The sequence below is a fragment of the Scomber scombrus genome, chromosome 12 (genome assembly GCF_963691925.1).
Source record: "Scomber scombrus chromosome 12, fScoSco1.1, whole genome shotgun sequence".
Classification (NCBI taxonomy): Eukaryota; Metazoa; Chordata; class Actinopteri; order Scombriformes; family Scombridae; genus Scomber; species Scomber scombrus.
Window position 1 is genome coordinate 14,645,863 of NC_084981.1, and position 22,349 is coordinate 14,668,211.

General features: G+C 38.5%; 2 protein-coding genes across 3 annotated transcripts; both read left to right on the forward strand.

Annotated features, from left to right (window-relative positions):
* Nucleotides 1–3,137: 3,137 nt before the first annotated feature.
* pyroxd2 (pyridine nucleotide-disulphide oxidoreductase domain 2) lies at nt 3,138–11,351 on the forward strand. Its single transcript, XM_062429959.1, has 16 exons — nt 3,138–3,376; nt 3,932–3,951; nt 4,865–4,958; nt 5,584–5,657; nt 5,817–5,972; nt 6,166–6,319; nt 6,422–6,483; nt 6,575–6,672; nt 6,780–6,921; nt 7,035–7,169; nt 7,248–7,320; nt 8,361–8,514; nt 9,224–9,375; nt 9,693–9,799; nt 10,159–10,279; nt 10,530–11,351. The coding sequence occupies exons 1-16, from the start codon at nt 3,247–3,249 to the stop codon at nt 10,598–10,600; spliced, it is 1,743 nt and encodes a 580-aa protein (XP_062285943.1). The 5' UTR covers nt 3,138–3,246; the 3' UTR covers nt 10,601–11,351.
* A 388-nt stretch (nt 11,352–11,739) lies between these two features.
* zgc:123010 (uncharacterized protein LOC641500 homolog) lies at nt 11,740–21,546 on the forward strand. Of its 2 annotated transcripts, none has more exons than XM_062430583.1 (16): nt 11,740–11,910; nt 14,873–14,955; nt 15,064–15,144; nt 15,275–15,331; nt 15,417–15,626; nt 16,566–16,703; nt 17,027–17,072; nt 17,276–17,366; nt 17,470–17,611; nt 17,716–17,820; nt 18,020–18,113; nt 18,273–18,306; nt 18,506–18,583; nt 18,759–18,861; nt 18,970–19,091; nt 19,200–21,546. In XM_062430583.1, the coding sequence occupies exons 1-16, from the start codon at nt 11,853–11,855 to the stop codon at nt 19,333–19,335; spliced, it is 1,578 nt and encodes a 525-aa protein (XP_062286567.1). In that variant the 5' UTR covers nt 11,740–11,852; the 3' UTR covers nt 19,336–21,546. The 2 variants fall into 2 exon arrangements, with proteins under 2 accessions (XP_062286567.1, XP_062286568.1); XM_062430584.1 differs by having other exon boundaries at nt 16,566–16,679.
* The last annotated feature ends 803 nt before the right edge of the window (nt 21,547–22,349 follow it).

Genomic DNA, 22,349 nt, shown 5'->3' on the forward strand with positions numbered 1-22,349 from the left:
GAGACCATAGACTGTGGCTTGATTCATCCAATTCTTGACAGCTCAGCTTCTTGATCAATTCAACAATAATTAATTCAACACGTGATTATTCTGTCAGTAAGGATAGTCAGCACTGATCCCATCAAGCAATGTAAAAACTAAAATTAGGTCAATCTTCACTGGTGATACAATCCACTGACTTCCACACCAATAACCTCCTTCTCTCTCTCTCACACACACACACACACACACACACACACACACACACACACACACACACACACACACACACACACACACACACACACACACACACACACACACACACACACACACACACACACACACAGTGGTTTAAACCAAGTCTCATAATAACATTTTATGATTTAAGTTATTGGGACATTTTATCTCAAAAAGCAAGTGAGTGCCCACAATGTGACAGTGTAAAGTGTTATATCCCCACACAACATGAGTAAAACTTGGTAAACACATACAAACACATAAACAATTGACAATCACAATTACCTAATTATTTATAATATAATGTAATAAATAATTTGTAATATATTAATTGTGGCACTAAAATAATTTACAATTATAGAATAATAATATGTTTAGTATATAAATAATAAAAAATGTCAATTGTTTGAGCTTCTACTGCAATGTATTTCATTCAAATACATTTATTAAAGGACAAGATTTTCAGAAGAAAAAAAACATGCTTCAACTAATGATTACTTTGATTAATGTAAAATTTAACAAAATATTCATCTTTCACAATTTCCCAGAGCCCCACATAACACATTTGAATTATTTATTTTGTCTGACCAAAAGAATTATGCAGTCAGAAAAATGACTTAAGCAAGATATCACTTAATTAACAAAAGTGCTAGTCATTAATCTAGCCATTGATCATTGCTTTTGTTCAATTAGTTGAAGGGCTCATTGGCCACAAAGCATTATGTCTAAATACTACACACAGACACATAATTTACAGAAACACACCACACCTCAATTATTTTGTAGTTTTGATTTGACTTTTTATTCAGAAAACATGACACAGTATTATTATATCAAAGATCATTTTGTTTTCTTTATGTGATTCACCCTTGATTTTACCTATTGTAAATACTATAAGTACCATAGATTCTACAATGAGGAAAGAAGCTCTTAAGACACTCAAATTTTCATTCTGCACCTTTTATTGAGACAGTCGTCTATGATTTAATAATTATGAAGGCTGAGAGATGTCAGTTAAATGTCTCCAGGCCTACCATCTTCATTGAACCTCTCTGCCTGCAGGAAAAGGAGCACTTTTTTCCAGAAAGTGAGGTAATTGTGTTTTGGTGTGGTGCTGTTATATTCACATAATTGAATTTTCTCCTTTATTGCCTGGAAGAGCCTTCAAGGGCTGCAGTGTTGGATTTCTGCCGACAAAGGGGAATGAAGTGTTAATTTCTGCTTACAAGAACAAAATCTCCTGCTTCTGATCTAGTTATGGTTGATTGGCTGTTGTCCGCAGACGTTCCTTAAAGGAAAACCAAGCATACAGCATATCAGGGTAATTTCTCTTCTGTGAAACTAATGCTGCTCTAATACACCAAGGGAGAGGCATGTTCGGTCTAGCGGGAAACCCTAGATCACCATAACACCTCATTTCATTCCCTCAGCCAAGAGAGTGCACAGTCTATGTAAGCCAGAGGAATTGTTTTACACTGTCTAAGCAAAACATAGTCAAAAATTCACATTATACAGACAAGATGAGAGGATAACTTGCTTATGCTCTGCTGTGTTTAGTTTTTTTTAGCAGTTGACACTGTCCCTTCCTATGGATGCTAGCAGACAATCTACTTCTGGCCCAATGCATGATCCATGGCCTCTCATCTTATTAATGCATGGTAAGTGAACCACTACGCCAATATGACAGCTTCAACAGCAGCACTAGGAAACCATTCTGTGTTAAGAGCTCATCTTAAACTCTTAAGGCATAGGCCCTTAATGTGAGATGACTTGTGTCCAACCAAGAGGATGTCTTGAACTGTACTTTTTGATATTGTATATTCATCTTTACAAACAACTATACACTGTACATGCAGTATGTATATCCACAGTTTACATGTGCTCTGTGGTGCACATGATGGTTTTCACATGCAAACATTCTTATATCTTTTGTTTTTATATATTCAATATTTCCAAAAATCTAGAAAAAGTCTGAAGTCAGAGGTACCTGTATGAACACTGAAAGAGGTTTCCTCACTGTAATGATTTCTCCATACTGGCTATAAAAAGACCATCTTCAAATGTATGTGATGCGGGCCAAAATCCACAGTATCAAGTTAATATCTGCGACAGTGTTTTAGCATCAAATTCCCTCTTTGTGTTTCTTCACATTAGCTTCAGATACTTTTCCCTATCACTTCCACTATCTGTACATTATAAAGGGAACTTATAATGGCTAGTATGAACAGCAGAAATGATTATAACAAGAAAAACCTACTATTGCGTTCTACTATTGTTTAACGACAGACTTTAAAAACTGTGAACCCGTCCTTTAAGCTGTTATCAGTATAAAACATGTCACACTACACACTAATATACTGTAGTCTGAATCAATGAGTTTTGACAGACATAACTGCTGGTGATGCAACTTGAAGCTGTATGAGCAGATGTGGAGCTGGATTTAATGGAACAACTGTGCCACCAGGTGGTCTGCTGGCTAATGACAAGCAGACGCTTCACTCTGAATTTAGCTCAAACTAAATTTACTTGTTACATGTTTGCCTATTTTTGTTACTGAATTTTGTTCCTTTATGTTAAAATGAATATGTTCTGCTTTTTGGGAAGTACAATCAATCAGCATAAACAAACAAACAAAAAAACAAAACAAACAAAAAACAAACAAACAAATAAGTAAAATCGATTTCCTGTTTCTGACAGACAATTTGGCCCTTTGGTTTATTAATTTAGATGTTTTAATTAATAAACACTTTGTTGTTTATTGGCAGTAAATAAATAACTACACATTGATGGCTCTTGTGGAACTATTACAGTAAAGTCATGTGACTATGTGTGCGTGCACTGACGTTTCCAAATGGCCCATGTATCCACTGAACTACAATGATGCGTTTTTTCGCCCCCCAGTCCGGATAGTTTACAAGTGGTGGAGGTCATTCTTCGATGTAGGAAACCCGGATCTACTTTACGCGGCTCCAGGAGCAAAATGGGAGGGACGTACTTCGAGGTGGGATCTTGCCTCAAACTTCTGCTATGGCTGCAACGGTGTGGACTGATCGGGGACGGAGAGCTGTGACTGCAGTGCGGACAGTGTCCAGGTCCAGATCCAGTTCCAATCACACCGCTTTAAAATCCCAGTATGACGCGCTGGTCATCGGTGGAGGTGAGATCAGTGGACTGCAGGAATAAAGTGCAGAAACACAACAGCTATGCCATAACAACCACATCGGACTTTACAGTGTTGAGACAATGTTCCAGCTATTTTTGCAAAAGTGATCAAGATTGTCCAAATCATTTCGATATATACCCTTTGAGAAGAGTGATTTGGATCTGGCTCTTGTTCTTTCCATGTATTTAAATGCTTTGCAGGATCAAGTTACCTCTCAAGTGTTCAACTTTAAACTCAATGAACTTAAAAATGACTGCCGAGCAGCTTTCACAAGTTAATGAACACATCAAAAAAAGTTATTTCACTAGTGCATGCATGCATTTTTTTGTTTATAAAACAATTAAGTAAAACTGCAATGCAATCAATATGTGATGGTGGCAACAAGCACCTGTCAGGTTTCTTTTTCTTTCTTAACAAAAATGTAACTGAAACTTGAATTTGAATTACTGGCAGGTGAAGTTGAGCTTTAGGCTGTTCAGTAATTTGAAATTCTGTTGAAGATTTACATTTATAGAGAAACTGTCTGACACATTTTTTGTTTCATTGCAGGGCACAATGGACTGGTGGCAGTGAGTTCATATACTTGTTTTTTACAACACATACAGTATACTGTGGGTCTATGGCTCGCCACAGGGTAAAGGTAGGGGCGGCTTAGTGATTTTAGTGACCCTAGATAAAACACTGTTGTGGTACTACCAGCAAAACCTTAAACTATTAATACCACACTAAACATGTCCTGCATTCAAAAATGTATTTAGATAAAAGTATATAAGCATTATCAGCACAATAGACTGTTCAAGGTGGAGCAAATTTTAACTCCTTTATATGCTGCTGAATAGTTTGCTCTATCATAATACATCATATCAATCATATTTTATTTGTTGATTATTTTGCATGCACCCCATAACTATGAGCATAGCACTTGATTAAATTTGCTTGGAAACTTTTCAGCATATGGAGGTTGATGCTTTGCATAACTGCAATCAGGTTTTTCTTTTGCTTCTCTGACATGAACTCCTCACTGACCCAGGCAGTGAAAAGTAACTCAATTCATTTACTCACTAGTGGGTACTTGTACTCGCACATTGATGATTTTTTGAAAATGTGGTTTGGGGACTTTAATTTCTGAGTATAATGAGTTAGAATTGCAAAAAGGTTACCGCTTTTATGTGGTATTTGTTTCTTTGAACATGGGGGTTTGCCTTCACATTCAAATATTATACAGCATGAATTTACCTGGGCTTAACTCAGATCAGCTGATCTGGAAGTGTAAACTCAGAGTTTCAATCACAGCGATCATCAAATCTGAGTTCAGGGTGAGTCTCAGAATTAGTTAAACCTGCTTTCTGGAATAGACTTTCAGTGTATGTGTGTGTGTGTGTGTGTGTGTGTGTGTGTGTGTGTGTGTGTGTGTGTGTGTGTGTGTGTGTGTGTGTGTGTGTGTGTGTGTGTGTGTGTGTGTGTGTGTGTGTGTGTGTGTAGGCTGCCTATCTTCAGAAGGGAGGAGTGAAGACAGCAGTGTTGGAGCGCAGACATTTGCTGGGAGGAGCAGCTGTGTCAGAGGAGCTGTTCCCTGGTAGGGAGGCCTCTGGCTGGGAAATGATCTTGGCTCAACCCAAGTCTTAAAGATTGGTTCACCTAAATTCGATACACATTAGTATTACTAGCAGTATCTAGTACTAATATTATCTTGACAGTTACTGTAGTTGGAACCACTTTCTAACAAATAAATAGTCCAATTGAAAACATTTACAGCATGCTGTCAGGACTTCAAACACAGGAATGATGTGCTTTCAAGTGCTTTGAGTAACACAAACAATATTACATTTCTTTCCATCATATTGATGGGGAGTAAGAAATCTAAGAGATGGATATCTCAAAACTTGGTAAGATAAAACCAAATCCTATCTGCATGGCTACATACCATAACGGTATACACAGAAATACTGTATATTTTTGCTTTAATTTGGGTGAACTCACCCTTTAATGGTGGAGGAGATTTGATTTTGTATATCGACTACAAGCAAAGAAGCTATGAGGGACTGAATGAACATTATCAGTGTGTCTTCTGGCTAATGCACAGTTTTGTCATTTTTTACGTGTTTATTGCTTCACACATTGTGAAACACACTGTAAGGTAAGGTTGAAAAGAAATGTACATTATTCTAACCCTGTAAGAATAATAAAACTCTCATGTGCAGGTTTCCACTTCTCCAGGTGTTCCTACTTACTCAGTTTGTTACGACCCCATATATACGCAGACTTGGAGCTCAAGGTAATTGCAGAAGAAATAACATCACACAGCAAGGTTGCATAAATTAATCAATTCAGCAGAATTGAAGAGATATCAAAGTCACATTCCTTGCTGCTCTTTATTTTTTTTAATAACAATTTTTAAAATAACTTTTCCTTATCGTTGTGCATTTGTCCTCAGAAACATGGGCTAAAGGTGTATATGCGGGACCCCCATGCTTTCACCCCCATTTTGGAGGAGGGAGTGGGGGGTGCCCCACCAAGGTCTCTCACCCTGGGCGCAGATCTCACCATGAACCTGAAGGAGATTAGCAAATTTTCACAGAAGGATGCAAAGGTGATTTAGAAGTGCTGTATATCACGCAGGAGTCTGTAATTTACATCCGAGTGCTTATAGATTTATGCTCTTGTCATAGTAGCTTTAACTGGAAAAAAAACTCTCCTTTATTTCTCTACGAGAGTAAAGTTATTCCAATATTTTTCCCCTACTCTCACCGACATCTTGACACTTGTTTTTTACCTGTACCCAGGCTTATCCAGCTTTTATTGAACACCTTGACAAGCTAGCTGCAGCTATCCACCCTCTTCTGGATGCCCCTCCTGTAAACATTCCAGGTGTCACTGCCGGATCACTGAGGACGAGGCTGGCAGCAGCTAAAACACTTATGCCAATTGTCAAATGCGGTGTGTTGGTGGATGCATGCCTGGGGAAATAAAACTTTTAACTCAGTTTAGATGTCTGATAAACAATTTATTCATTGTGCACTCATTTCTTTTTCTTGCAAGGTCTGAAATTGGGCAGAAACATTCCAGACTTTTATGAGATTGTAACTGCACCAATAATGAAGGTTTGTTAAAGCTAACACATAGTTTTGCATTGTACTGTATACTGTTATCTATTGACGGCATCATAACTCATTTATGTTTTTTTAATTTTAGATCCTTAATAGGTGGTTTGAGTCTGAGCCATTGAGAGCAACATTGGCTACTGACGCTGTGATTGGAGCCATGACCAGTCCCCATAATCCTGGTAGTGGGTGAGACTCATTTTTGGGCACCCTGTGACAAACACTCATAACAAATTTGATTGCACAGAATTAAATTAACCTTACTAAAGCTGTGATTGTATGGCCTCATTGTGAAGGTATGTGCTTTTGCACCATGTGATGGGAGAGTTGGAGAAGGAGAAGGGATCGTGGGGTTATGTGGAGGGAGGCATGGGAGGCGTGTCCAAGGCTATTGCTAGTGCTGCTCGATCCTATGGTGTAGACATTTTCACTGAGAAGGTACAGTGGTTTTGATGTTTTATTAATGCATGGATTATTACAATTTGAATAGAAATAACATCATTCTGTTTGCGTTTTGGTCTTTATGTATGTAAAATGTGTATCATTGGCAGGATGTAGGACAGGTCCTGGTTGGGGCTGATGGTGCTGCTGGAGGAGTGGTGCTGAAAGACGGTACTGAGATCCACAGTAAAGTTGTTCTTTCAAATGCAACCCCATACGTCACCTTCAAGAAGCTCATGCCACAGGTAATAGAGAAAAAAATTTCACATGTATGGATTGCACCAGGCTTTGATTTATTCTAACTTCTTGGTTTTTTTTTGTAGGGTGCCCTTCCTCCAGAGTTCATTAAAGCTGTTGATCAGATAGATTACACCTCACCTGTCACCAAAATCAATGGTAAAGCATTTTCTGTATCTGTCATCCTAATCTCAAATCATGATTTTATGTTTTGAGATTTTATAAAATGACTGTATCCTTCAAAGGCTCTCACCATCAGAATAAAGAAAAGAGCCTCTTAAGGTACAAGCTGCTGGGCTCAATGTTTTAGCTCAGTGCAAGCGTTGTTTCTCCACCCATATGCTGAATATATGTAGATGAAACCCTGCTTTCTTTTGTCATACTTACACAATAGTTCTGGTGTTGTCATGTTGAACCACTAATCACAGTTGCAAAGAAACTGGAAGGTATAAGACAATAGAGACTCAGAACTAAGGCACAAACAGATATAGTGTATCAGAAGGGATCATCTCTTTAGCCCTCCACTCCTGTATACAGTATATTATTACAGTGTGAGATTAGGTCACTGCCTAAGCTCTTGGTACTGAAAACACAAGTTTCAAAATTTGGGGTATTATAAAACTGAGTAAAGTACACACGCTAAGAAGATGTTGAGAGTTCTTTAGCTTCCTGTGTGTTGCTATTTGTAGTTCCCTGCTTACTAATTACAGTAGTGCCTGAGCTGTAGGGCTTTATTACTCAGGAAGTCTTTACTTAACAGATCTTTTTTGGTGTGTTGCTTTCTAGACTTTATAGTCTTCATGCTTTTGGAGAATTTAGTTTCACAGTCTTAGCTTTAAGGTTAAAGGGATTAGGCACCGCATACTGTATGAGAGTTGTTGTAATTATAGTTAAAGTATCACTGCAGTGCCAAACATAGACATTTTTGTCATTTGGTAAATGCTTTTTTCTGACTAGGTACTAGTGCAGTGAGGAAGAGTGAAAAGAGTGTTTTTTTTCCAGAAAGTATAAGAGAGTATAAGAAAATGAAATGTATAAGAAATGACTGAAAGTAGACCAGTGCATCAGAAATGTGCATACCATAAACAACAAGAAAGTAGTGTTCAAGTGTTAAGGTGTTAATTATACACGAAAATGATACATAATCTTAGAGCAGATACTGAATTCATGTATGATTTTCTTTGTTGCCTTCTAAACAGTGGCCATAGACAAGCTACCAAACTTCCTAGCATTACCCACACCAAATGATAAACCTGGACCGCACCATCAGTGCTCCATTCATCTCAACTGTGAAAGTGTGGACGTACTGGAGACTGCTTACAAAGAGGCCATGAATGGACGTCCTTCAGCAAGGTGCACATATCTACACACTCAAACTTAATTACTCAACCATTTACTTTTATGACATTTAGCAGAAATTATTAGCTGATAACGCAAGAGATATTACAGGGAGGGGACGTGTTACAGACAAACCTGTTTCAGATAACGTTATAGTACAAACATCTTTTCATGTCATACATAAGAGCTAGTCATACTTTCCTTACTGTAGCAAAAATATTAAGTTTTGTGTGCTTGTTATAGAAGATTAAAGATTAACCACACAGCAGCAAATGGATACCACTTATTGCATTAAGTAAAACATAATTTTGAGTGCTTAGCTCAAAATGTCTTTCCTTATACAGTATGTATTAAAATTATAAGATGATGTGCTCTAGCTGCACTGTGTGTAGATATTTCCTCCACAGCCTGGGTTGTACACATATCCTTATGTCAGAGATAACCCTTAGCCTTGAAGAAGTAATAAATCCTCCTGAGCATGAGGTCTTCATGTTTTACTGAAAATGTTAGTAGTTAATTTAATATTGTTTGCTTGATGGCATCTTTATGTGTAACCTTCAACCAGCAGTTGTATCAGAAGTCACTTGATGAAGAAGAACCTTGAAGTTCAGCTGGAGTTTCAACCATCTGAAACTTATATTCTCTCACTGTGACTTCTTGTCAACAGCTGACTCACCCTTCACTCCCCACCATCTTATCTCATTTTATCTTCTATTTTTTCCAGGCCCATGCTTGAAATGACCATCCCCTCTGTGCTGGATCCTACTCTAGCTCCCCCTGGCTGTCACGTGGTGTCCCTGTTCACCCAATACACCCCCTACCACATCGATGGCAAGGAGTGGACAGACCAGGACAGAGAGGCCTACGCAGACACTGGTTAGAAACACAGAGTGGTCCAGGACTACAAATAGGACAAAATAGGCCAAAAGTGTACATCACCTCTACACATATTTTTAAAGATATTTATTCCAGAATGAGATGCCCATTTATTTAAAATTCCTCAAAAATGTCTTTTAAATGTCTCAAAACTGATGGTTGGACTGTGTTTAACTCTAATTCATATTTTTTTATACTGACTGTTAAAATTCAGGAAGTTCTTTTTTCTTCTAAAATGAAAATACAGCAAAAGAGCTTTTAAGTGTGAACTGATAAACAGTGATAAAGCACCTGTATGTGTTTGTCTGCCTCTTCAGCATTTGACTGGGTGGAGAAATATGCCCCGGGGTTCAAAAAGTCAGTGGTGGGAAGAGACATCCTGGCTCCGCCAGACCTGGAGAGGATCTTTGGGCTCACTGGAGGGGTACACACTACGGACATTGTAGAACTGAGCAGCTATTTGAATGTTGATACACAGCTGATTTGTTTGACACAATCAAATGTTCACTGGATGAGGAAGTAATTTGCGTCCTCAACAATGTTCTTTCATTTGCTGTCCACTCAGGGACAGACCTGTTATATAAGCAATTAATCGTGACAGGCAGTTTTACTACAACCCATGAGTTAGAATCAAAGTTCACATCACACTACTCTGTATGGTATTTGGAGGTATTTTGTTGATTACAACTTCATGTACATGGCATAATTAAACAAATGGCACAAATAGCTTTTCTTGCAAAATCAAGAATCTAAAAGAAACATTTGGGTCTATCATCTTTACAGAATATCTTCCATGGATCAATGTCATTGGACCAACTCTACCTAGCACGACCTTTGCCCTCTCTCTCAGACTATCGTTCACCAATAAAAGGACTGTATCTATGTGGCAGTGGCTGTCATCCAGGTTTGTTTTTAAGTCTGGCTCCTCTGCAGAATATTGAGTTGGAGTGTGGAGTAGTATGAGTATAATCATGTATGTTATGTTGTCTTGTGTTAGAACAACACAATTAAAGAACCTTTGGACCTTTAGATGAGATCTTATCCTGACTGCTGATGATAAAGAAGTCCCATAGCGATGTCAAGTAACCAGACAAACAGTTTATGATTCCCCTTAACAGAACGAGACCAATTCTTTTATGTATTTTTTTCTTTAGGTGGTGGTGTGATGGGGTCTCCCGGCTGGAACGCAGCACTTATTGCCATGGCTGACCTGAAACGTCGCTGAAAACTTAGAGCTCTCCTTTGTCTGATTTGTTTGAATTTGACTATTTTGAATGATAACATTCAACACCCACTCCAGCTATCTGATCAGCTGCACCATATCATGTTGTGCATCCTGTATGTAAAGATATCTGAAGGGGATACATGTTGATTAATTAATAATACAGCTGGCATGATAAAAGAGACAATGAGAGATTGAATAATAATCCTAATAGACCATCCATACCAAGATTTAATTGGTGGAAAAAGAGGATATCACTCTTAATACTAAACATAAGCACAATACTGCCACACTAAAGTCAGGTGTGACACCACGTATGAAATCATCTAGCAGAAAATCAGTGATATCAACACAACAAAGATGCATTTTTAAAATAACTTATACTTCTCACTATGAAATAAACAGCTGTCACTGACAGTGTAATGATGGAAAGCATGTACAATGCAACTTTTTACAACTTTGTTTGCATTTTCTTCAAACTATGCAGAGTGACTGTAGTACCAGTGCTTTTATGTGTGTCATTCATTATACTGAGATTGATTTTATGTGAATGAAATGTAGTTTTTTTGTGTTATTTTTTAAAGCATGGGTCCACAGAGCAGTGTTGCCTGTTCACATAGTTTAAGTATAAACATAAAATAACATAAGACATTTGCCTAAAGTATGTGTGTATCTGTTTGAATGTTGAGATGCCCTCTCCTGAAACTGTAACCAAATCTACCTTCGGGTATTAATAAAGTTACCTTGATCTTGACCAGAGGACTAATTCCCAGGTTCCATTGTTCTCAAACTTTTTCACATCAAGGACCCTGGCAGGGTCCCCATCTAATAACATTTTTGCTTTTCGATGTTCTATTACAAGAAGTGTATGAAACCCATGACCAGAATAGTCATACACTCTGTCACTGTGTGACTTCTAGATTAAATTATAGTGAAAATAAAGTATACCCCTTTTCCTGGGGACCCACTGGAACAACCTCAAGGACTCCTGATGGGGTCACCCACTTTGCAAATCAATGATGTAATCGATAAGGGTGCCCTGTGCCTTTTAGACGCAATTCATAACGGTATCCTGTGCCTTTAAGACGCTGTTCAGGGTGGAGCTAGCGTCGTGTTTGACGCTCAGGAAGTGGACTAAACCACCTAAGATTCCCGCAGATTCGATATCGATAGTGCCAATGTTACAAACGTGTCCACACTAACCTAAATACTCGCTTAAATATTTTTGGTGGGATATTTGAGACGATAATGCTGGATGGTTGCGCTCATGAAATTCACCAGAGACATATGCAGGCTGTTGGGACTCGGGAGCGGTAAGAAACGTCCCACTTTTCAAAACTTTCTCAACTCAAACCACAAATAAAATCGATAATGAACCGCGTGTGACAATTAAAGTGTGGATAATCATCTCACGCGTGGATCGCTAAGACGTTATTTGTGATACTATGTATCGCAAATGTCTTTTGTCGTCAAATTGAGTTCTTGGTCAGACAATGAAAGTTCCCCTCCTGCCAGTTACACCCTTACTTGCACCACTTCCAAGTTTGCGCAGTCGGTGCCATCAAGTTGGTGTATTAACGTATCTGAAAGACACTTTTAAATGCACTTTGAATCAACGAAACCAGTAATAACAGAAAAGAGGAGTCAGAGTGTGATTTAAAGAGCGAGATGTGTTCACAAAAAGCTAAAACTAATGTAGTTTAATAGAGAGTGTGAAGTACATTCCCTTGTGCATGTTGGTATGATAGCAATGCCTCGAATAGGTGACAAAAGCTGTGTAGCCCAGAATCTGCCCAGTGGTGTAGATTAGGCTATTCAAGCATTAAGTAACTCTTGTGATTTAAAAAAAAAAAAAAACACAGTCATGTGCTCACGCTTTGTTCCTCTTCTTGGTTTTCCATGTGTGTTTCCTCGTAGTGCAGGCAGTAAAGCAGGTTAGTTTACTGACTTGCTGTTAAAACCATATCAAAGGTGGCTGAGCATTTTACAAGATGTCAACACATCTGATTGGAAATTTATATTTAATTATTATGCTATCTACAAAAGGTGTGTAAATGTTATAGTTAATCTGTTTGCAATCTTCTTGTTTCAAATGTTAGACTGTGAAAAATACCCATCATAATTTCCATGGGCCAAAGTGATGCCGTCAAATGTCTTGTTTTGTCCATAACCCAAAAAGAATACATTTACTATGTGAAAACAGCAATTTGAGAGCCTGAAACCATGGAAAGTTTGGCAGTTTTGGCTTAACTAAAATGATTTCCTGTTAATCACCTAATAATTGCAGCTATCAAAACCTGTTACTACGGTTTGCTTTTAATGTCACATTTTCAGATGATTACACATTATTGGGGTTAGGCCAACCCACATTAAACAATCGACTGGCATGTCACTAACAGGCCACTCCATGTTGACTACTATTGTCACCTCCTTTAAAAAAAAAAAAAGAGAAAAAATTAAATAAAGGCTGAACTACATCTGCATTAGTTGCACTTGTTGTAGGAAGACTGGTGACTCATCACCAATCAGTTCACAAAATCACTTCAAACCACAGACTCTAGACTTTGTAGTGATTGTTTTCATGATAAGGTTATTTGTTTTTTTTTATTTTTTACTTTGATCCTGCCATGTTGATGATCAGCAAAAAAGAGAGCTGTAATGCTGATTTCATGTTTTAAATTCCAGTCCATGATGTTATACTGTTGTATTTTGCATTCCTGTGCAAAGAGCTCACCTTTCAGCTCAAAGCCAATGTAGGCAGTGTCCTTCAGGAGGGGGGACAGAGACGCTTTTGTTGTTTTTGCCCACAGATCTTGGATCATTTATTTGTTAAGAGAACATTCCTTTATAGTAAAGATTTAACAAAAAGCCAGATTCAGCTAATGGGATGGAGCTGTGCTTTAGTAGTGGTGGTGTCCTGATATCTGAGTAGTGAGCCAGACACAGACAGCTGAAATTCCTTTTCCACTTTCTATGCATGTTTGAGATGCTAGACCCTTAGCCAGCTAGTCATACTGCTACAGATGCAAAGAAATACATTGCACATGGATAAAGGATTGAATAGATATTTTTTGTTGTTGTTTTGTTGTATATATATATACATATATATATATATAGAGAGAGAGAGAGAGAGTGTGAGGAAGCTCAGTCGCCGCTTGTCTTCTCATTTTGCCACCAGAAATGTAATATGCATGACAGCTCTCAAAGTGCTGCAATCAATCCCATGCCTCACGAGTCACAACATGAGTCACAGACCAAGTATGAATTTGTCACTACTCAGGAAATCTTTGCTGAACAAATGGAAATCTGACACCACATCAGTTCACACATGGTCCAGTGTTTTGCTTCCTTTTTGTCCTTTCAATTGTCTGCTGTCCATTGAGCCTAAGTCAACTACAGGGTTCTGATTTAATCTGATCTACACCCCCTCGACACACACACACACATACATACATACATACCACAGTCAGGGCAGTGGTTGTTTTCTGTGTGTGAAGTTTCTAAGAAAATATCTTTTTTTTTTTTTTTTTTTTTTTCTTTCAAAAAGCAGTACCCAAGACTGTGTGTTGCATGTAAGACTTGTGGTAGCGAAGAAATGAAGAGAAAACATTCCTCCTAAAACCTTAGTGAAACAACTTGAATTAATCTCAGCGAGCAGTTTTCTGTTCTGTGAACATTTTTGTCCACTGTTGATCTTTCTTGGCTCTTTTTTGGAGAAACCATTACATCATCTTTCCTGTCTCCACCCAATGCCATTCAGATTTTGCGTTTTGTTATCAAAGGTCAGGGTGACTAGACTTGAATGTGAATGGAGAAGAAGGAACATGTTTTTGTCATCCAGACAACCAATATTTAGTTTGTTTGTCTGGCCTGGTACTAGAGTCACTTCCCTCTGATACACAGAAACATCTTTTACCTTTTTATTTTTATAAGGGATGCTTGCTGCCAATGATTTCTCTGTACAGTTGATGACCAGTGAAAGTATTGGACATAGAAGCACAGAGAGAGAGAAAAGGGCCCAGTTGTGCTATTTGATCAAATGATTACACTTCTCATCTCATACCAAGCGTTTGCACTTTTTATTGGAGAGTTATTCCCCTTCAGTGCGCAGGGTAATAAAATCTAATTTGGTAAAGATGTGCTGGTCAAGATAAGTTGAAAAGCCAAACATTACATATGGATAGAGCTGTTTTAACTAACAACAGATCTACTCCCAAAATGTAAAAAAAAAAAATGACTGTAGCAGATGGTTCAATCAGGTGTATTTCCCAACAGGCCCCCCTGTCCAGCAGCAGGAGGAACAGATGGACTGTGGTGCTGCAACCCCTGACCCAAGTGATGATGCCACTTTGTTACAGGTAAACAAATGGGGTCACACTGACAGGGCATTGTCAGGACTGCAAGGGTGAAGGTACAAAGTGTCACTTGCAACTGTGTGTGTGTGTGTGTGTGTGTGTGTGTTTCAGGATCCATTAAATGGAGAGGAGGATCTGAGTGAGGAAGAGAAGGTCAGACGGAGGGCAGAGCGACGCAGAGCAAAGAGGAAGGTAATCACACAAACGCTGCACCCCTCAAAGATCCTACTTGTTGCACCTTTACTGAGTAGAGTTAATTAAGCAATGTATGATGGATGAAGTCTTGCATTTTCTGATGTCTAAAGTACTGAATCTGTTTCAGCGCCGTAGGAAACGTAAGAAGCAGGAGCAGGTTAAGCAAAATGAGAATGCTGAACAGGTAAGTCGCATTCCTTCTGGGAGTGTCCTTTTTACATTTGTTGTTGTTGTGAGTAGCTGGATATTTACGTGGTAGTATACATTAGGACGATGAAGACGAAGATGGAGGTGCGGAGTCTGAATTGGATGAGAGTGAGTCAGAGGCAGAGGTTAATGCTGAAGAGGAGAAACAAGTGCAGAAGGAGGAGAAAAAGGACGCAAAGTCAGCCGCCTATCACAAGTATGATACCACTCCTCTCACGGCTCCCCCAGGAATCAAAGGGCATCAGAAGATCCATGCCAGATCTGCTGAAGAGGTGAGGACAAAACAATTAAATCCTCTGTTTCTTACGCCTGGGACAGACTGCTTGTGTGAGCAAAACATGTGAGTCACGGAACCTTTTATTTTTTAATTCAGCACCCACTTTAACAGGTTAAAGCAGCCACACAGCCCACGTTAGATACATGCACGTGTTCTAGAGATTCAGTGTCGTCTTTTTTTTTTTTTTGATCAACAGACAGTGAAAATTATCTGTTGATAGTCATATTGACATCATACCAGCAACATTACACGTGACATGAAAAAAAAAAAGATTTCATTGGAAGCTAGTGTTATTTAGTTTTATTATAATCCTTATTTGTTGTCAGTTTGCCTCCTGACAGTTAGTTTGGAGATTTGTGTTTGGCTCATTTGGGAAACTTGGTATCATCTGGAGGGATTTTTCTCACTTGGAGCAGTGACAGCGAAGGTTTAACTGGCGGAATAATAAAAAAAAAAAGTGTGAGCAGTGTATATGGCCGACAGAGAAGTTGCCCCAACCAGACCCCACCATGGCTGTCAGAAAGAAAGCCACTTTCACCTCACATATTATTTGTCACAACTGAGCACATGTTTAACTTATCTCTGTCTAAATAGAAATGAAATTTATAATAAAATTATATTTAACATCCTGTTATAGATGGCCATTATCAAAGTCAAACTCCATATAGAAAGATAGGTATGGCATTAGCACCACCACAGCAGCAACTCTGTTACACCATATGTGTGAGCTGCAGCAATTAAGCAACACATACGTGCTGTTAGGTAGAGGCAGGCAGTGTCCCAGGCGTAAGCAATCCATAGTCATGAGTATGCAGGTTTTAATTCCAGCAAAACAGCTGGTATAGTAAAAGTTTAAAATCCAAGCCTACAAATTTATAGGCCTGGATGGCACATGACTGAAAGTCACTAATGTCTGTCTTCCTGTTTCCCTCAGGAGCCAGAGTGGGATGTGAGCAGTGCCTTCTTTGCTAATGCTGCTAGCCATATCAAACCCAAAGGATCATGTCGCAAGTCCAAAGAAAACAAGGAGAATGAGGACAGGAGAGAGGTGAATGGATACTGTGAAATCAGTGTAGGTGTAGTGAGAGCTCATGTCATAACTGTCCACAGCAGAGTGTTCTTCTGATGGGTCCAAAGTTTGTTGTGTAGAACAGTTGACTTTAGACTGCAAAAGCCTGTAAAACTCTGTGTGTGTGTGTGCTTGATGTTTTGAACAACATTTTATTTATAATTATATCATTTTGCAGTACATTTATTTTTGCACATTGTATGTGTTTGATTTGAAAAGGCAAGCCAAATTGAAGCATGGTCTATTCAAAATGTTGACAGCTGGATAATTGTATACATTTTCACAGCTGTGGATATCAACTGATGGAAATAATCATTTTCTTTCAGACAAATGGAACTGACACCATGACTAAGAAAAGCGCATCACTGACAGGTAAAATACAATATTTGTATAACAGGGAATTTAAACTCTCATTTACTAGGTTATTCATTGACAGTGACACAAAGCCCTAAAGGAAATTATTGATTACCCATTTGTTTGTACATCGTACATCGTGCGGCACTGCAGTTTAGGTGAACCCTCGGGCCGCTGACTCATCAGAGAATTATTTACAAGCATGTTTTCCTCTCTTGCAGAAAAAGGGATAAAACTTGTGCAAGAGGGGCAATACTCGCAAGCTGTCAGTATGTTTACAGAAGCCATCAAATGTGATCCAAAGGATTACAGGTACATAATCTGATCCTGACTTGCTTATTACAAAGAGGATAGAGACATTCAGACACATGTAACATCATTATTTTTTGAACTTTTCAAAAACAATATCCTGTAGGTTCTTTGGGAATCGTTCTTATTGCTATTACTGCTTGGAGCAGTACCCTCAGGCCCTGGCAGATGCTGAACGCTCCATTCAGCTGGCACCAGAATGGCCCAAAGGACATTTCCGCAAGGGCAGTGCTCTCATGGGCATGAAGGTGGGAATTCTGTTGGAAGAAATAACTACTTAATAGCTTCACACAGGCCTTAATTATATGATAAAACTTACTTATGGTTGTGTGTCTGATCATTTGTGTTGTAGCGGTACGGTGAGGCAGAGAAGGCTATGGAGCAGGTGCTAAAACTGGACAAAGAATGTGAAGAGGCCGTCACCGACCTGTTAAACTGCAAAGTGCTGCAGTTAATGGTAAATACACTCGTAAACAAGTGTCAGCCATTAGCTGTGAGTGAAAATATACTCTTAGCCTCATCAGCTGTGCATTTTTAGAAGTAACATTTTGTTGTTAATCATCTTGGCTCTTAAGGCTTAATTCCGTTGACTGTATTTTGTAACATTAGTGCTTTTTAATTTATTTTTTTTTAATTTTTTTTTAAAATTTCATCAGGAGTTTGGTTTTGATGAAGGGCAAAGTGTCCTACTGCTGGAGAAATTCTCAACTGTGCAGGCTGTTTTGGCATCTTGTTCTGATGCTGCCAGGGGTAAGATCACATGTAAATATTCAATACTGTATTTTCTAAAGGGACTTCATTATCGTAACAATGGATAAAAGTTATTTTCAGAATATGCTGTATGTTAAAGTTGGCCTGGAAGATTCTTTTCTGTATATTCAGTTATTGGAGATGTTTTTTTTTTTGCAGCTGGGAGCCAAGATCAGTCAGTTGTGCTGCCAGGGTAGGTTACTATTTGTTTTATTTATCAAAGCTTGGGGTCAGAAGGGGTAGTAGTCTCTTTTTTTGGTTAAAATGATAATGATAGATCATCTTAGTTTACATGTTTATTTTCATTAACTGTCACATCTTTAGTGTCCTTTGGAGAACGGAACTCTGTTTTATTGTGTTGAGTCACATTTTTTTGTCTCTCTTTCCTTCAGAAGCCCTTGCCCATCTCTCTGGGTGGGAAATGTGACAACTGAGCTAACTGAGAATCACCTATGGGACCTTTTTAAAATGTATGACCATAATCCATTGAAATATTTGATACCACTAATTTATGAGTTGAAATCCGTTCATTAAGCACAATTTTCCTGCTCCTAATTCAATAACTGGATTGAACAATTCAGGACATTAATATTTAACAAACGTGGTTGTTGACTTGTCTGTTAAGTCGTTGGCTTTGCATTGTAGGTATGGTGAAATAGAGAGTATCCGTGTGCTGCATGAGAGATTCTGTGCCTTTGTCAATTTCAAGGATGCAAACATGGCAGCTCGTGCAATGGAGAAGCTAAATGTGAGTACTTGTTTGGTTCCCCTCCCTCAGCTGAAGCTGTTTAATAATAATGAAGTAATAATAATAATTAAGGACTTAAAATTGCAAATATGCCCACCCACCCCACAGGGTTATTGCATTGAGAACACACGTTTAGTGGTGCGCTATCCTGACCGTCGCACTCAGAGGGTCCTACCTATTCCACTTAAGATGTGTCTCCCTGTCACACAGCAGGCAGGGGCAGCAGCTGGGTAAAAAAACACTTCTGCTTCATGGTATAGACTGTCCAGGTCACTGACTTCATTGTTTTTATACTTGTGTCTTTTGTCTTTACCTATGTCATCCTCCTCTGTGCACAGACCTCGAAGGCGTGGCCCAGTGAACGGAGACGAGTGTTACTTCTGGAGAACCACCGGCTGCCATTTTGGAGACAAGTGTCGCTACAAACACATTCCTGATCAGAAAGGAAAGGACAGGAAACCCTGGCAGCCATAAACTCAGTATGCTTCAGTAGTGTGCAGGAAACTAGGATGCACACAGCGGAAGGAACCGGTACTAAGTGGACCAGGTTCTCTGGGCTAAAAAATACTTACCATGGCAAAATGGACCAGAACATTCAAAGGATCAGAGCCAGCACTCAGGCTCTAAGGCAGAGATAGTTAAACATGTGCCACAAAGGACTGGGAGTGTGATTGTTTTCACTATACTGGATGATATTGATCATCAGTTCACCATTTAGCAGGTGGGAGCAAAGAAATCACCTGGTGTTTTTGTTTGGAGTGAAAACCTTCATATTAGCAGCAGCTCATGGAATATGGTGACCTATCCCCGCTTTAAGGAATACAACGTAACCTACAGGCCTACAGACAGAAAGAGGAAGTGAAACTGCTTTTGTCCGACATACTAAAAAAAAGTCATGGCTCTTTTCTGTACGGCAGAAATGCCAACATACAGCAGTGTTTCTCCCTATTTATAATGTACAGTCACTTGGCCAATACTTAAAGTTGTAGTTTGTGCATCAACCATTTCTCAAGTCAGTTTTCAGTTTATACTGAGACTCCTAGTCATACTTTCTGTTCTGTGCCATAAACAGCAGATTGTCCAATAGACCAAAGACTACAGATTACCTAACATTTTAGTACTTTCCCTAGCCATCTACAGTTTAGATGATCATACATGAATAAGTGGACACATGAGACACAAATTGGACATGAGGGATGTAGAAGAAATAATTGAAACACCTGACAATATCATGGAATCCAGTAGAATATATACTACCTTTTTATGAAGGCTGTAGTGTTCAGTTTTTGTCAAGGCTGTAGTGTTGTTTTTCAAGTACTGTTTGAACTCTATGGCAATTTTAAGGCCATAGTTTTTGGCTTTGTTTTTATTGGACTACATGATGTATCTGGTGTATCAAGTTCTTTAGTCTTCACTCCCTGTTTTGCGGCCTGTAGATGAGCTGAGACATGGATCTGTGTCCCCTATCATTGCATTAGAATTATAGTCCATGTAATTTTTGGTACATTTTCATAGGAAACATCACAGTGCTTTCTGTCTATGCAAAAGACATGTAGTGACCTGATTGTCTGTTCTGTTTCAGATATTCACACCCACCACCACTGGCAAATGTAAGTCTGCCAGTGGTTGTAGGTTGTTGTTGTCTGTGGCTAACATGCCAATCATATCGATAAATAATTCATACAAGACAGTGCCTTACAAAAATTCATGCTCAGTCATGTGCGCACACACATTTAAAGTCATGCATTGAAGATGATGCACTTATAGAACTTTTGAAAAGCAGTGTTTTTGACCTTAGGGCCTCAATTTCAGTATTTCAGTGAACCAAAGAATGCTTCATCTGATGGGTCGGCACTAAAAACAGTCTTGTTATTTCATGAGTTACAACACTAGGCAGTGCATTAAAACCCATTGGCAGACGTATGCATCATCCACTAGAGAAGAATTACAGTTATGACATCTGGCTTAAGTCTACACTACATTCAATAGTGAACTATGCTCAGCGTAGTGACAGTATTTATTGTCCTATTTATATCTTCTTCTTTTTTTCAACTTCTTTTTTTACAACATATCTTGGGAGCTGAAATCCACTTTTAATTTACTGGCCAACTTATCTCCTCACTTTAGGGTAGGTTAAAGAAATGTATTTTCTACAATTACAATTTGTGCTGTTTATGTCTGGCTTGAGAAGACAAGAAAGTGTTTTTCTGTTTGTAGTAACTGGTGCAAACACTGTTGCTCACTTCTCCTTTATGTATTATTTTCTGTCTTGTGGCTAAAACTTGTGAAAAAGGAATTAGACACCAAACTTCAAGACTGCACTTGTTGAACAAATTTGCTTGTTCCTTTATGCAATTGGTGCTGTTAACTGTGGTGGCACATTGCATTTCATTTTGTAGACTTATAAAATGCATTGTATGTTACCATAGATAGCATCTTTTAATTTAATCTGATACATATTTCCAAATTGGTCAAGAGGTTTCCCTGGGTTTAATGTAAGTCATTTGGTTTGTATTAGTCTATTTGCTCTTTTTCAAACAATTTCAGGAAAATGCATTTTTAATTATGGTGTACACATTAATAACCTGAGCACTGCATTCTTGGTAATCTTCCAAATATTTTGTATTATTGTTACTGCACTGCAAAAGAGTCTTTTATATTTAATAAATGTATTTGAACCACCTATTTTTCAGTCGGTGTGAGTAATGTCAAGAACTGGGGAAGAATATTTGAGGTTTGCAGTTTCAATGCTGATAACTTGAATGAATGAATTTATTGCTGTATTGTGTGGTTTTCTTACCCTCCACAAGGTGGCAGTGTTGCACATGCAAAGTTGGCGTCAAAAGGCGTCAGTAGTTCAACCAGCCTATACTATGCATATTTAATCCTATATTTTTTGATCTCCTGGATGCAGGATGATGCTTTAAGTAATTCCTGATGCTTATGACCTCGAATAAATAAACCAAAGCAGGCCAGGCTGGTGTGGTGGACATATGGCAACCCTTTCATTACTAGTAGGAGACACTTGGCCCGTGTGGCCAGTATGAAAGATGCAGTAGGGAATCTGTAACCACACAGACCAGTGTCAAATAAAGACATGACTAACAGTGCTGAGACTGTGAGAAAAGTAAAACATCCATTATGTCACAAATGACATTTAATAAGGCCTGATATCACCTATGAATGCAAACATATCTATCCATGCAAATAGTTACAGCAAAATTAGCTGAACACACTTTATACATAAAGTTCACCATAAGGAGTAGTACAACTCAGCATGTGAAAACTAATACTGTCCTAAGTTTCAAATAAATAAATCAATGCTTCCATTAGAGTAACCTCTTAAAGCCTCTGCAAGAAAGTAAGGTGTCAGATTTTAAAGAAGTGGGCATTATGGGTTTTTTTTTTTTTTTAAAGGGAGGTTGGGATAGTTGAGATGCATTATGGGAAATGTGTGTCCCAGAATTTTTTTTTATAACTTGACTTAT